This window comes from Meleagris gallopavo, chromosome 2 (assembly GCF_905368555.1).
Source record: "Meleagris gallopavo chromosome 2, MGAL_WU_HG_1.1, whole genome shotgun sequence".
NCBI lineage: Eukaryota > Metazoa > Chordata > Aves > Galliformes > Phasianidae > Meleagris > Meleagris gallopavo.
In genome coordinates this window covers 35,490,796-35,507,461 of record NC_139405.1, presented here as the reverse complement: position 1 = coordinate 35,507,461, position 16,666 = coordinate 35,490,796, and the positions used below count along the sequence as shown (strand labels likewise).

The 16,666-nt window shown below is 39.4% G+C and overlaps 1 protein-coding gene across 4 annotated transcripts in view; it reads right to left on the bottom strand.

Moving 5' to 3' along the window:
* Window positions 1-200: 200 nt before the first annotated feature.
* Window positions 201-16,666, bottom strand: part of GREM2 (gremlin 2, DAN family BMP antagonist) — a 41,637-nt gene continuing 25,171 nt past the window's right edge. For 3 of the 4 annotated variants that reach the window (XM_085219654.1, XM_085219655.1, XM_085219653.1), the window contains exon 2: window positions 201-3,067. In XM_085219654.1, coding sequence (XP_085075780.1) covers window positions 2,560-3,066 — 507 coding nt within the window. In that variant the 5' untranslated portion in view covers window position 3,067 and the 3' untranslated portion in view covers window positions 201-2,559. Of the gene's footprint in view, window positions 3,068-4,153; window positions 4,344-16,666 lie in introns of those variants that run through there. The other variant, XM_019612725.3, reaches the window with a different exon arrangement.

Sequence of the window (16,666 nt, the reverse complement as noted above, 5' to 3'; positions counted from 1 at the left end):
CAGCCGGTGTGAAACTTTGGTTGCCTTCTTGTCATTAACCAAAAAGCAGTGGTAGTTTAGAGGTAAATTAACAGGAAAGTGTGTAGGGGTAAAGTAGCTAGGCTTCCCCAAGCTGTCAGGGCAATCCATTTACCTGTGTCTCATATGGTCAGAAGGAAACTGGAAAACAGACTGATTAAAAAGCAGCTGGACACAAGGTGTTGAAGCAAAGCCTGTACATCTGGGTGCCATATAACCCTAGAGTAGCTTTATTATTTAATCTATAATTTAATAGTAGACCTATAAAATAATTACATTATACTTAAAGTATTTCTTCATTTTTTGTTTTCATTTATAAAACAAGAATTAAATACAGTTTTAACCATTACAAGCTCAACTCAGTTTTTACATAAACATAGCTCCTAGAAGGAACTTTAAGCTGCAGCATAGTCATATTGCAAACCGATGAAAACCCCAGGCAGGGCATAGCTTAAAGATTCTTGCACATTATTCCTAACTGAAGTTACCACGGTGCTTTTCTCTCTCTCTCATCCAAAATGACTTTCAGTCTGTTTCTTTCAAGTGGAGACTGAGATCACTGGAGTCATAATAGATTAGTTTTCTCCACTTTGCTCCACACCCACACTGACACTATCAAGCCTGGAATGAACACTGTCCATTCAGGGACTGGCATGATGCTGTTAGTATAGCAATGCCAGCTTCTGAAAAACAACTGTGAGGGGTCTCCCTCTGCATTTCTGAAAGATCACAGAAGAAAACACATAACTGTTCACTTAATAGGGCTAACATACCTGACCAACCTCATCCTGCCCGTGCCAATCCCCATAAACCGCTTGGTGAGCTCTTGTGGAGCTCAGTCCCAAAAGCCTCTTAGAGCAGCCTGTCTCACATAATATGGCACTGAACTCTTGGCTGGCCAGAGTCCTAAACACATTAACCCCTTGAAGTGGCTGCATGTAAGGAATCTGGAAGGAAAGGGTTCCCACAGCAAGCTGTTATCAGCAGATGCAGATCCTGAACCCTAAGACATGCATCGGGGAGTCAACTTGTCATTGTGAATTAGTAAGCTTCTGATGATTGAGCATGCATGGACTTCAGTTTGGGAGAAGGGGCTGGTTTGTTTTTAGACATCTTATGATCTTAATGCAGCTGGTACTAATACAGATCAGAACTGGAACAAACAGGATACACAGGACATGCTAAACTCCACCAAGTGAATAACAACACAGTGTGATCAAAATGAACTGCAAAGTGTTCACCACCATGGATTACATAGAACCCAAACACTCAGTGGACCACCAGTGCCACAGTGATTAGCACTGACTCTCTCTCCCTGCTCATACAACTGTGACCTATTCCCACGGCACTGACTGATGAGTTTGTCCTTTAACATCAACACTTTTTCCTACTTTCCAAACATGGGAAAGATGTCACTTCCAGCACCTGATGACACTGAACAATAAGGCAGCCTTTGCATTCGGTCCAGCAATGACCAAATTTTGTTCTTTGTGTGACAAGTGCTTTTATACCTTAAGTGAAACACCACTAGTATTCTCAGCTCCTTTCCAATTATCTTCCACCTTCTCTAGTCTGAGCAGGCATAAATGTAAGGTAATAAATGGATGTTGTCCTTTTTGGAGTAAGAAACAGGCACAGATCTAACACATTAATGTACCAAAAGCCCAGTTAAAATGCATCCATTTTAAGCCAGGCAGCTGACCTAGCAACCAAGTCTCTTACCACATTTTAATCTCCGACATATTCTGTCACAAGAAAAATATACATGGCTAGGTCTATAATACTTTAAGCAGCTGTTTACTATAGCTAAGTTACAAAACAAACACTGCTGCAGAGACCACATGTTCGGTATATTCCAGCCACAACAGCTTAAGAATCCTCCTTCAGGCTGCTGATGTGATCACAGTGGCTGATCTGACATTTCGCCCTCTCTCTTTCAGCTCTTATCTGCAGTTCAGACCACAAGCTTGGAACAGTTTGTCATTGCACAGTAAGAGGTGTTTCAAGAAGCCGAGCCTCATCAGAGAGTCTCTTTTTGTATGTTACTCTTTGTAGCTCTCCCTGGTCTGCCTCACCCAGATTTGGACAGAACCCAGCATATCGTGGTGACAGCAGCAAGTTCCGGAACAGCGTAGTGGGAAGGCATCTCATCTGGTGGAGGGGGCTGGAGTGTAGGGCAGACAGCTTTACTCCACACAGTGGAAACATTTAACGTTGCATTCAGCCAACTGGTCGCTTAGATGCACAGTCTCAACTTCAGGAGCCTGCTCCACCCCGTAAGATTCAACTGTCAGATGATACCAGACATAAAATGAACCTGATGGTCAAGTGCATAACATAGTCCATTAAATAGCTTTATTCCAGTAGGCACATGACAAGGAGTCTTTCCTTGCTGGAGAGATGCCTCCTGAAATACAAATAAACAGAGAAAAAAGAAAAAACAAACCAAGAAAATAGGCAGTCTGCCCAACGGAGAAGAGATGCAGCGGGAAGTCTGATGGGGACAATAGGACAAAGCAAGCAGTAGCCCCACAGCTGTTCTTACATCTTGCCTGAATTGTTCAGATTCACAGACATGCACCGACACTGCTTCACCTTCTGAATTTTCTTGAGTCGGAATGGTGGGTCCAGCTCAGGGCACTCCAGCTGCACAGTCGAGGAGGTCACCTTGTGTGGCTTGCAGAAAGCACAGGACTGGAAGGACTCCTCCTCCTTCTTCACATGCCGTGGTATGTAGAAGGAGTTGCACTGCCCATAGCAGAAGCGGTTGATGATGGTGCGGCTTATGCAGCCCTCCTCACTGACGGTCTGTCGTAAGGGCTGCGTCTTGCACCAGTCGCTCTTGAGGTACTTCCGTTCGGTGACCACGAGGGCCTCCTGGCTGGAGGCCAGCACCTCCTTGTTCAGCTGCTGCCTCCGCTCTGAGTTGTTGCTGCTGCTGTCCTTGTAGGGGGACGGGATCGCCCCCGCCGGGCGGTTCTTCCTGCTGTCTGCTACTCTAGCCAGTGCTGCGATCAAAAGGATGGACACGGCAAATTTCCAAATCATCCTGCAATGGCAATACAAGTAGCTGTTAGAAGAGATGCGTTTTCAAACCACAAAGTGCTGAACTTAACACATGCTTTAAGAAGAAATGGAGACCTTACTGCCTTTGTAATCCCACCACTTTTCCTAAGAGATTAAGTATATTCTAGGGTGAGCATTTATCACAAAGAGTCAGGCCCTGTTGAAATGCCCCTCTCTTCTTTCCCCTGTAGCAAAGCTGATGCTTTGATCACTGAACCACTGACTTTGCAGAAGCTTCAGCCAGAAAGGTTTCCTTCTTTTCTGTGAAATCCTGGGCCAAACAGCTGGGCAAATTGCTGGCTAGGAAAGGCTCAGCAGACTTCTGCCAACTCAGTGACAGCTCATCTGTGGAGACTGGGGAGAGGGAAGGGAATAGTGTGCTACACAAGATGAACTCTCATTTGCCTCTTCAGATCTAAAGTCCCTACCTAGCCTAGTTCCAGGCAGAGGAGTGAGAGGTGTCCAAAAGTATATTTTTATCATTTTGAATTGCTTCTGGTGTTTCTCAGGGCTTACAGCACATACAGCCCTTCATATACTGTCTGTGGGAGGCCGAAAACTTGATAGATTTATTCTTCCAACAGGAGGAAACACTTAAATACAACACAGGGGACTTCATTACTGCAAGGTTTCCTAGGCAAATAGCTTAAGAAGGTTTGTAAACATGAGAGAGTTCAGTATTTACTTTAGATGTTAAGGAATAGGTTAGAGCATAAGCCAGTTGCTAAGCTAAAATAAGCAGCCAATTGGCAAAAGTATTTTTTCCAATAGTTGTCTATTAGAATTTCTTGTTCTGTGGAGCATAACTTAGCAGCTCCTGGATTTTCATCAACAACTTGTTGATACCGTTTAGTAATGTGTCTAAATGTGCATGTATGACATCAGAGCAAAATTACTGAATTTCCTCATCAAGCCAATGTTCACAACTCATTTGACAGTTCATTTAATTTTGTTGTCCCAGGAAAGGCAGAGCAGAGTATTTCTAGGGTGCCAGAAGTGAGTGCAGCCCAGAAGCTTTCTGTTCTGAGGTTAGGGACGCTTCAACTCTTTCTAAAAGTGCTCTACTTACCTTTGTTCTGAAAGGACAGTATTTATGGAACAGTATGTAGATGAAAGAGTCATCCCTCCTTTCCCAGTATAGTTTCAAATCCTTCCAAGTAGTGCTTTTTTTTTCCCTTTAGAATGATGCCAAGAAAACAAATACTGTGACACCAATAAATATAGATATATCTAACTCTGCAGACATTTGAGATTTTGCATTAGGTAGTTCTAACATAAAAACACACCATTTTCCAAATAAAGACACCAACAGATCAAAAATGTGTTTATGGTGAAGATTCAAGACATCAACAAGGCAGAGCTAACATATTTAAGCTCTGGATTGATAAAAAGAAGGAAAAGTAGCAGATTAAGTGGAACATCTTTTAGATAATTTTCTAAGTTTATAAGATCTCAAGGTCAGACTTTGACTAAATTTTAAGGGGAGAAGTTGGAAGTGCTGAAGGAAAGTGCTTATCCCAGAGCTGTGAGTGGAAGACGCTCTGATGCAAACATCAAATATCACCAGACTGCATGCTTGAAATGGGAACAAGTGTTCCTAAAACCTAAATAAGCAAATTCATCTGTAAGTATGCCAAGTGCCCACTGACATCCATGGTAGCCATGGGTTCTTTAAATCAGTGGCCTATTTTTGCACTGCTTAGCATTCAGCACGCAAGTCCAGAAGGTTTGTCCAGATCCTTCAAATGAATCAAGACTAGACTTGGATTTCATCACAGGTATTGTCGCCAACAGCCCTGGATGTCAACCACCACAGCCAGGCCAAACTCTAATCGAATAATTAGTTTCACTTGAATGCAGTGTTCCATGCTTCCTCCCAAACTGTTCTCATGTTATTCTACACTGATGGCTGCTTTTCAATAGTAGATAAAAAAATGTATGCCCACTGTTTTGTGTTTTAGATAGAAAAGGGAGTGAATAAAACAGGAGTTATGAGCCTACATCTTCTAGTAAAAGACATGCCAGGATGCCTTATGTCAGCATTCCTCAGACAATCTCTTCTACTTCTTTTCTATATGCAGAGACACAAAGTAAATGCTCCAGCTCTACTGTCCTTCAGGGAAGGAGTTCAGTCCTTTTCAGAAGGGATATACCTCTCCAGTTTCATTTATCCTACCCTGACATGGAAGAGAAAGGTATAAATCCAGAGACATGTCAAAAAGAGAGATGCACACTTTCCCCTACTCCTTTCTTAGCAAAACTCTGTCTTACCACGCTCACACTTTCCCATCACAAAATGCAAGTTAAAAGACAACTTTCTTTGCATGTCAAGGATGGGTTTGAGCAGAAATCCTACACAGGAATTCTGTAATGCTGACAGAGGTAGCAACTTGAAGTTCATAATGCGGAAAAATATTATAGTAGTTTTATAATTTCTGAAATAGTTTTATGTAGGCATGGGAAGCCATTCAACAGAATAAATAGGATTTATTCACTAAGTCTATGTTTATAACTAATAAAGCATTATTAATCAAAGCCACTATTGTACACCAAACTTTGCAGTACACATTAGCAAGTACTTCTACAGACACTCAGGAACGCAACGCCTATTTCTGTCATTTATCTCTATCAAATTTGAACCTTCTGATATGTACAGAGAGCAAATTACTCTGGTTTACACCAGCTAGTCAAACGTGCACCCTCTCAGATCATGGAATTTCTAATCACAGGGCTGCCCCTTACTAACCGACAAATCACTTCTTCCTAAACCCTGGCACACAAACCCCTATTCAAGCCAGTAAGGGTGCAAACAAGGTCACCTGATGCCAGGAACACACCGTGGACTACGTATGTTTTAGGTAATCACATGCAAAGAAAAGAGAAACTTCACTGTTCTCAGAGAAACAGAACATTCTGGCACACTCACCCGAATGCAAGGCAGCATGCTGAACGTTGCCTGTCCACAAACAGAGCAGAAAGAGAAGAAACAAAAACGTTCTGGTTTCTGGCAAGGACAGAGCAGTTATGTCTTTCCTCAATATCAAGGAATTATATAGCAGGTGGTCTTAAGAGTTGAAAACTGCTAACACTTGTGCAAACGCCAGCCTGGGTCCATCATTCCCGCTGCACTGAGGGGCTTCTCACGTCAGAGCTGATGGAAGCTGCTGTGTGATGGTTTTCAACTCCTTCAGGAGTTTTTGCCAGCTGCTGCAAGGCCTCTGTTACCCCCTCCCCACCACTTCCTTTTTTCAGTCTGTGAGCTAGTGCAGAAAATAACTTAATCTTATACTAGAAATGAAACAGAGCCTGCATTAGCATTTCACATGTTAAGTTTTTATTTCCTTTAGATAAGGAAATCAGCATAAAGCAAGAGTTCACAGGCTCCTGAAAACTGTCATGCTGAAGCAGATCTGTAAGGTACTCAGGAGTCTACAAAATCCTTGGCCAAGGAAGCGGGAATGCCAAGACCCAGCTCTGTAATCCAAAGAGGTCAGGGCATGCAGCTAGGAGGGGAAGACCCACAACTGCAGTGTCTGCCTTCAGCTTTATTTCTTGTTTGTATCCAATTACTGTGTAACATAAAATATCTACTAAATCAGGCTCCCTCCTGCATACCATCCTTCTGGCCCTATAACTCAATGCATTCTTGAAAATAATCCATCTCTGGAGCAGGACAGGCAGTAGTGTAGCCCCCAAAATAGCCTATAGTTTTACATTAGGGCACTTCTCTGGGAATTAGAGCAATGGCTTTGACCTCAGAATTCAAGCGCATCATTTTGGAGAAGTCCACCAATAGAACTGGGAGCTATGGTCCCTGAAAGACTAGAGAGGAAGCAATGACAGCACCCATCCATACCAAGTGACTGCTCCAGAGTTTCCTTTAGTGACTTCAATTTCTGAGCTTAGGATGAAGTTTCTGATTAGGAATTCCTGTTTCTCAGATTGGCCTGTTTAATTAATCCTCAATTGATGAAAAAGAGGGAGGGATGTAAGGAGAACAAGCAGTTGTGAGACCCATTTTCTTGTTTAAGCATGGAACACCTACAAACCACCCAGCATTATTAGCTTGCTCAAAAGCATCAAGCTCTCTGATGCAGTCATAAATGCATTGGATTTAGTAACATAAACCTATTCCACCACCATCAAAAGTCTTGTAAGAGCCAAAGGGAAAAAGAACAACAGAAAGATGAAAATCCCAAATTCAGAGACACTTTAGTTTTTGAAAACTAAAATTTATAAGAAAAAATTTGTCTTGGAAGACTGTGGTTTCTCTTCTACTAGCAGCAAAAGACCAGCAGTATAGCCTAAATTAAATGAAGTACAGTTTTGTGGTATGGTACATACACATTCATGTGATTCCATGCATCACTCTTTTCCAACCTGCAAAATGCAGCGACTCAAAAACTTTACCTTGGGATCAGCTCTTTGCTGACTCTGGGACTCAAAGCTATGTTCTACTCCACCATTTACTTTCTTATTATACCTAGTCAAAAAAGAACATGTATAAAACAACCATATGTTTATTAATGCAAGAACATGGTCTACATGGTCAGTTCACAGCTTTTAAGATGGCACACAAGAAGTGTTCCTTGAAGATAAGCCAGGCAATAACTATCAAAATAAGTAAAACTTGGCTTTAATGACTTATGTTGGAAGCAAGGAAATATCAGATTCTCTCCCAGGAAGCAAAAAATGCTATTTATTTCATTTATTAATGGTTAAGCATGATTCTAATGGTATAATGTTCAAATAAAGATGACACAAATTAAGCACCTTTACGCAAGGGAAGCATTTGGTTCTAGCCTCTCCCTTTGAAGTATCCTTTGGAAATTATTGATCCTATGTCTCCAAACTACAGTAATAAATGAATACTGTGCTATATCTTTCTTTTTAAAGAGGAATGGACCTCCTAGTGAGTGATCCCAACATTAATAGATTCTCACAGTTAAAATGCCAAGACTGAGACCATTGACCGCAGCAGAACTGGAAGCAAGTTACAACAAAAAAAAACAACCCAAAGAACTAGAAAATTCCTTGGTTTTAGCAGTGAAGTTCTACCATGTACAAGCAATATTTTTAAAACATCACTTTTAAACACCAGTGCACGCATCACCAAAGGGCATAACCAATAATTAAAGCCACTACAAGGAGAAGTTTGTCCACCCTCACCCTTTAAGAACCTTCTATAGTAATTTGGGAGAAAACAATTGTATTGCACCATAGACCAGGGAGAAAATATTCTACTTCAGAACGAATAAACTCCTTGCACCATCACTGGTTGGCTTGGATGGAGATCCTTCCTCCCCATTATCCTTCCCTCTCCCTCCCACTATCATTTCTCTCCCAGAGAGGCTCAACATAGTCTATATGCAATAACACAGAGGTGTGAAGGAAATAGGAAAGGTCTGCCCACAAACTGAATGCCTCAGGAATTGTTCTATTCTGACCAGCCTCTTGTTTTGTTTCCAAAAGGAGAAGATGCAGAAGGGTTTCTCTGATACATAGTTACATTCCTCAGAAGAGGACAGCATTTCCCCTGGAACTTAGACATTCTTATCAAGTCAGTTCCTGAAGACGTTCAACCTAATGCAACTAAAAAGAGAGCACATAAGTAGATAAAAGAGAAGTACAAAGAACAAAGACACTATGGGGCCTGGTGACGTTAAGATAAAGCTAATTAAAAGCAACTCAAGCAATGTTACTAATTTCAGCTCTCACTATAGATTTTCTACAAATAAGAGTTTTATCTTGGATTTTCTCTGATAAATCTGGGAGATTAGAAGGATTCCTGGTGTGTGCATTCTGATATAAGAGGAATCAAGGGCACAATCAATTGCTGGTGTCACATTCAGCAACATTTAATGTGTCAGATACATTATTTTTAGGATAGTAGCAATTATGAAGAAAATTTGAAGGTCTGTCTACACTTGGCATTAAACCCAACCAGCTAGAACCGTATTTTCTTCCTTTACAGTTTGTCCTCTTTCTTATCTACATTTCTGCCACCAGAAATCCATGCTTATAACTATGATTTCCTTCTTTCAGGAACTTGGAACAAGCATATTAGAAGCAGGTTTGAATGCAGCTGCTCATTTCATCAGAGTTAAGAGATCACATTACTCTTATGCTCCTCTTTGCACTGACACCTTGCCAGGAAGCATATTGATTTAAAGACTGTATTACCAATATATGGTATTAAGTACTCCACAGGCTGAATCTTCCTGATTTTGCACAGCTTCTAAACGTGGCCTTCAATTTTCTTTCTTTCTTTCTCCTATTTTTTTTATTTTTTTTTTTAAATAACAGCATTAGCATTAGAGGAGTTCAGAAAAATCTTTTTTTTTTTTTTTTTTTTTTTTTTTTTTTTTTTTTTTTTTTTTTTTTTTAAGACAGGACAAGGATCTTGTGAGGACAGCCACTGAAAATTTCATTAGCTGAGATAGCAGCTTTTGGCTATTACAGTCAAGATGAGATCTAGAGTTCCAGGAGTCTGTGACTAAAAAAAAAGTATTGCTGAAACCCACCCAGGTATTCTTCTTTGAAATACATTTTCCAATAGTTCTATCTGTGATAAATATCAGTACTTACAAATAATTTATATACCATAATAATAATAAATCACACCTATTCTTAAAATAAAAACACATTTATAAGAAATGCAATTCCTAAGCAATCATTCAACTAAAAGAAAATATTAAGGGAATTAGCTTCTAGTTTTATTTTAAGGCTAAATTTTACCCAGGTATTTAACAGCAGCTAAGTTTCAGTTCCACAACTGCATTAGCATTGCTCAGTTTTACACGTGGAAAAGTAAAATACAGATGAGGAAGAAAAGTGGCAACATATGTAAGAGTTAAGTCATCCTATAACAATGGCAATGTTATAGGCAATGTTACAGGCAATGAAGCAATGGTGTTTTTAAGGTAATCTGAATACACAGAACTAAGATGATAGAATACCAAAAGGTAACCAGACAAAGGCTTTTCGGAATATTGTTATGATCAAATCTCCTAAATTTTTATTGCAATTTTAGCTTCAGGAACTTGCGGTTTTAGAGCGAACCACAGTCAAATGTCTGCATGGTGAGCACATGTGAATTGTCCCAAGCAGAGTGAGATGTCCTACTCAGAAGTGTCTGTGTAGTCGTAAGTACTGGCAGCACATGTAACGTGAGGGGAAAAAAGGGGGAGTGAGAGGAGGGAAAAACCCACAAAATAAAACCAGATTTCTGCTTACTGCCCATGAGGTTGATTTTCTTTCTCCCAACCTGGTTTTGGAGAATGCTACACTCAGGGGGTGGGAGGAATAAATAAAACTCCTTGGAGACAAGGAGAATAGCTTTTTGGAAAGTACTGAAAGCTAGCCCTCCTATGAATCTAAAAATGTGTCTATTCATGAGTGAACTAGGTTGAAAAGATACTTGCTCTCCTTTTCAGTGTTCCTCAGCTTTTCAGCATAAGATAAAGAGCCCCACATAGGCAAGTCATTTCTGCTTGGACATGAACATTTTGCCCAGCACGCAATAATAGCCTACATTTGACTTTATTCTTCTGTGCAGAAGGCAGCTGGTACACTCCCATTTGGCAGTGTTTCATTCGGGAGAAAACAGCAGACTTCTGCCCTTGGGAAACTAAAAGCTAAATAGAAAGAGAAGCAGTGGCTTGAGCAAACGTCTTCATCTCTGACCATTCCTCAGCCTTCTGGAAAAGAAACGAGCCAACACAAGAATGGGGAAAGCACTTACATACAATAGCTCATTTCAAAGCTTCCTTGCTGGAGTATTGATACTACAAAAGACTATTTTGCAAGGAGTAGTCTCCATTATATTTTCGCTGTTCACATTACAGCGAGAATGAAACTCTCATCCAAGATCAGAGCTTGACTAAGTGGCACAGCTTCAAAATGTCTGTAGTCTAACTTGGTGAGCAACATATGGTGGAACCAGAATAGAGCACAGAGAGGAAGTGAGTTACCAGAGGTCAGAAATTAACTGGGAACAGCTTATAATGTATTTTAATCACATCATATGATACCAATGCTATTCCTTTAGCTCATCAATCCAGATTTGTTATACTTAGATAAGCATTTACTTAAAAACATACCTTTTAATGTTAAAGTGGTTCTATATGAAAGTGTCGGGTACAGTTTCTCTGAATTTTGGTAGAAGAGATATGGGGTTAGGAGTTGTAATGCTTTGTATCTTCAAACACTGCCCTGTTTTCTGAGCACAAAGCTCACTTTCTAGCTCACAATGTGGGACAAAGCCATTAGTCTTCAATATGCACGCATTGCTGTATTTGTTCCATTTTTGGAGGAAGGCATCTGGATGAGGCATGTTCTACAAGAAAATTGAGTCAGCTACCTTAAAACACCATAAAAGTGCTCATCAGAATTACTTTTCGCTTATCCTAATAGAAAAATGTAATTCCTTCTGAAAATCAGTAGGTGGCATGGAATCTTGTACATGCAAAATACCACACTAATCAACAAAATAAAATCTACTTTTCCAGATTCAGTTATTTGCCTTCTGTCAAGCTCTCTATGCAAGATATCCTCAGTTTCTGCATTAAGTAGTAAGTAGTCATGTTCATGTTTGAAAATCTAGAATATTATTTATAGACTAATATTTACATTATGAAGTTTAATGAGCCAATATCTTATTTGTAGAGTTGAAACACACAAATGATTCAAGTAAGAATTGTTCTTATCTCAATATATAATGGGCTAGCCCTTCTCTAAGGTAGTACACAAATTCCCATACACACAAAATTTCAGACATGCATCTCACTACTTTCCAATGTGCAGCTTGCAAAAAATTCTACAGATCATTTTTTCATAAAGTTCTCATTTAAAACAGCTTGAAGAGTTTTTCAATTACATTTTTTTCTGAGCTTAAATTTGCCTGAAAAAGCCTCAGTTCTGCTAACTTAAACTTATAACAATTCTGAGGACAGAAGACCTAATGGACAAATAAAACAACTAATAAGCCAATCCAGCCTGTTAGTCTCAGGCAGGTCTATGCCAGGCAAACGTAACTAAATGCCATATCAGAATGATTACTTTCACAGAACAGCATTTTTTCTCCTCAGTGATTCTGAATTTAGATAACTTTTTTTTTTTCTTTATTCTTTGGTTAATGATCAACACTGAATTACACATCTGACAATTCACAACAACTACAGTTTTTAATCCACCGACCAAATTTCAAACAACTCTGACAACAAGGCAGTTTTGAAACTTCTATTGCATTACACTGTGTTTTCTCTCAGGGTATACAGGAAGGCATGAAAAGTATTTCAGATGAGGGAGGGGCAGACAAGTCAACGATATCACTGTTTGGTACCCTAAGAGGCACGATTAGGATAGAGGACATTCAAGTTTACTATAGTGGACTGGCAAATCAAATACAACCATAGAAAATCAGAATTTGTGAGCTCTAGCAGTCACATGTAATGCAAGATATATTCAAACAGCAATGGGTCATGTCCAAGCTTTTACTGCATTCTCTTGCTTAGAGTGTAAGCTGGCCCAGCAGTTAAGAAAATCTTGTTTTTTGCATCATACATAGACAGAAGCCAGGTGAGAATACATCACTGCTGAAGACCATGTATGGTATTACCATTTGGTTGATCCTGTAATATCTTGGATCCCTTTTTGTTCACAAATTTGGGGAGTTATCTTTTCTTGTCTTCCTAATAACACCAGGCTTCTGCTTGGCTTGTTTTAATGCTTACTTACATTCTGTGGATTAAGTGATGGTCCGTCAGAATCCCTGTTTAAGTAAATTACTTTTGTTTCAAATGTTTAACTCAGTTGTTAAGCTATTCACTCGAAGTCTCATGTGAGAAAACTCAGGTACAAGGCTGAAGTTCAACCGAAATTTTTGAGTGCTGAGAAGCACAGGAACCACATGCTCTGATAGCTGTTTGTATACATCTGTATGCAAGCCCATAAATTAGGATGAAATTTGGAATTCAAAAACCTTAGTATTATATGGCTTCTTGACAATGGTAGTACATATATCAACTGATGTCTTGGTCCAAGTTCCTCAGTACAGAATCATTCTGATCCTTAGTTTCAAGTTAATCCGTAAGTTAACAAAATAAATTTTCATTTATTCACTACAGTCTATTGATATTTATAAACTGACAATGCTAAAGATATAGCTGTCACCTGAACAAAATAAAAATCACATCAGCTGATGCTCAACAATTGCTAAAAGTACAAAAATTTAAGATGCTATAAAATCAGAAATACAAATATAATCATAATTAGATATGCAACAATAATTTAAGTATTTAACAGTGTTAAGCTTTTAAATTCCATTTTCTAGATACAATGGGAAACATATAGCACATAGAATGAAAGGACAAACTACAGTTTATTCCTCCTTACTGACAATATCTGTTACTTAACCAGAAGCTGAATTTTCAGTGAAATTCTGCAGGATGACCTGCACTTCAGGAAAGTTTACATTCAAACACTGGAAACTCACTCTATCCCTCCTACTTCACACTGATGGCAACACATGGCTGTCCCACATCTATGTTCTTGTGGCTTTGATTCATGCACTGCTAAGTGATTCTCCCTCCAACATTGTCCCAAGAATGTAAATATTTGTTCTGTCTGTATTCTGGTTTAGAGACTTGGCCCATTATCGAATATGAAGGTTGTAATTCAATCATAGAAGGATCTGTTGCCATGCATAAACTGGGATTTTATATTTTATGACTTAGGCTTTGCAGAGCAGACGTCTTGCTACTCACCTCCCCCTCTCCTTGCCCATGACTGAATTATGGTTCTCTAATTGAAGGCTAGTATTATTCTATTTCTCTTCTTCCACTGAGAGGAAGACCAGAGCTATCATTCTGAATACACACCAAGCCACAGGAGCCTGGATGAGATACTTTAATGACAAGTCCTCCTACACAGCACATTTGCAGTCTTTCTGCTAATTAATCTGATTTCCTTTGTCTGGACTAACATAATAACAGTAAGTTATGCTCATTTAAAGGAGAATTGTTAGCCTTTCAAATGAGGAAGAAAGAAGAGTCAATAGACTGGAATCTGTGGGAGACTGACTTTGTCCTTGACTACACAACTGCTTATGTTTCTCCTTGACCAACACTTTGTCTCCAGGAGAACCTGAGACAGTCCTCTCATCAGAGGAAAGACTATAATCAAAATCAGATATTGTTGGTATGTGCATGGCAAGGCAGTCACAGTTACACTGAAGGGTTCTGTCTGCTATGTACTGCAGTCAGCATCTTTCTTCCTGGCAATCATTTGGCATTTACTGTTCACAGCTCCTGACATCCACAGAGGGCTGAACAAATATAATTAAAAACATACAAGCTGGTTTCTTTAGACTTCCTTCATAGAATGATAGGGGATTCAGCAGTGTGCCACTGGACAAGTAAAACAGAAGCAAAAATAATATTGGGAGCTAAAGTAGCAACTCATTATTTGGAAAGAGAGATCTTCATTCAGCAGGCTTTACAATGATTGGAACTGTGAAGCTGAACAGATCTCAAAGCTGAGTTGTCAGTCAGATACAGGATTTGGGAAATGGAGTGATGCATGACAAACAGATGAATTTGGATATGAAAATTCAGTCTTAAATCAAGTGGACATATCCAGTTTTAATACCCATAAAGAAAAGTGTCAAGGACTCACATAATCTATGTATAAATTGAATCGAATGAATACACACATTTCTTAATCACGGCAGGAGAGATGCAGGAGAGATTCTGTCTCTCTATGACAGAAGAATAAGAGAGGAAGCCTACAGAGAAAATCCCTAACATCTTCTGCTCACAAACCCAGAGAACAGAACCAGAACTCCCCTTCTGTGGACTGCTTCAGGATCATTTCTAACCTTTTAACCAGAGATGCATTTATCGTTTTCCAGAATCAAATAGGGAAGGATTCCAACTTCTGGATCTAATGGCTCAGCGATTTTTTTTGGTCAATAGTCATTGAGGACTCTTTACATAAACACAAGCAAAAGATGAAAAGCACGTAGATGCTCTTTGACTCAAAGTGACCTTGTTTTTTAACAGTGTTTGGCCATAAGCCATTCCTACTGCTTCACAACTGTTTGGTTTGAATATTTATCCATTACTTTTATCCTAGATCTAACTTAGGCAGCACTTCCCCGAATCCAGAAGAGAGAGATGGCACTTCTGCTCACCTATGATGACCTCCTATTACTGCATACAAGGAAAAAGATAACACGACTCCATTCCACATCACTGCTTAATTTGAGAGTTGTTGAGCAAGACAGTTTGGTTGTTTATGGTTTTGCTTTGTTTCTCATTACGAAGCTGTCTTACTACAAAGCATTACAATCTAAATTAGTCATTTAGTGGTGGTCTAAGCATTTATGTATTTCTTGCTGAGGCAACAAGAGAGAGCAACTAGCTGAAGGGTCAGCATACTACTTGTACTAATTCTAATATCAGCACAAAACTGTGACACTCTATTAAACAGTCAGTTGGCTCAGCAACTGAATGCGGTCTGCATCACTTGCCAGGATCCATTTTAGTTGATGAGAACCAAATAAGACCATCCCTAGATAATTCTAAGGAAAATCTGCCTCTCTATAGCTTTGCTTTGGTGAGTAATTCACATAGTCGTAAGTGATTTAGTTCAAAAGGTATAAGCAACAATATCAGAATTGCTTTCTCAATCATAAACACAGCTTTTCCTATTTTCTCCTGTTTTAATTAAACAGAAGACTTACCAACAAAACTATGTATAATATCAGATTAAGAGGATTGGATTCACAAACAGAAGAAAAATATTTTATCATACAATGAAAACTAGGCATGTTGAAAGGCTGTATGTTCATGTTATGCACAATCTGAAGAAAATGTCAAGTTCTGATCCTTGGTTTTCAGTTCTCATCAGCTGAACTACTAGATTCCTGTATAATCCTTCTTTGCCTTTTGAAGGAAAGAAGTGAAAAAAAAAACTGGTTTTAAGATACTTTTAATGAAAAATTATTAAATTTTCAAAAATGAAGAAGACACGTCACAGAAATAAAATGAAGCATCCTTTTTAGCCTCAGCAGTGCTAAAACTCTAAGGAGATATAGAACGGCTTGGATTGGAAGAGACCTTGAAAACCATCTAGCTCAAAGCCCCCTGCAATGGGCAGGATTGCCACTCACTAGATTAGGCTGCCCACGGCCTTATCAAAGCTGGTTTTGAACACCTCCAGGGATGTGGCATACATTATATACTCCTTTTAAGTACTGGAAGGCTGCAATAAGGTCTCCCCAGAGTATTCTGTTCTCCAGACTGAACAAGATTAGTTCTCTCATCCCTTCTTCATATGAAAGGTGCTCCAGCTCTCTGAGCAACTTTGCGCTCCTCCTCTGGACCCACTCCAACAGCTCCATGTTTTGCTTATGCTACAGGCCCCAGGCCTGGATGTAGTACTCGAGATGACACCACCACAAAGGCAGAGCAGAATCATTCTGATTCTCATAAAGTGAACTATAATGCTCAGATGTTTTCAGCCTTAAGATGCTGATAGCCTCTTTGTGAGTAAAAAAAAATAATAATAATAAAATAAA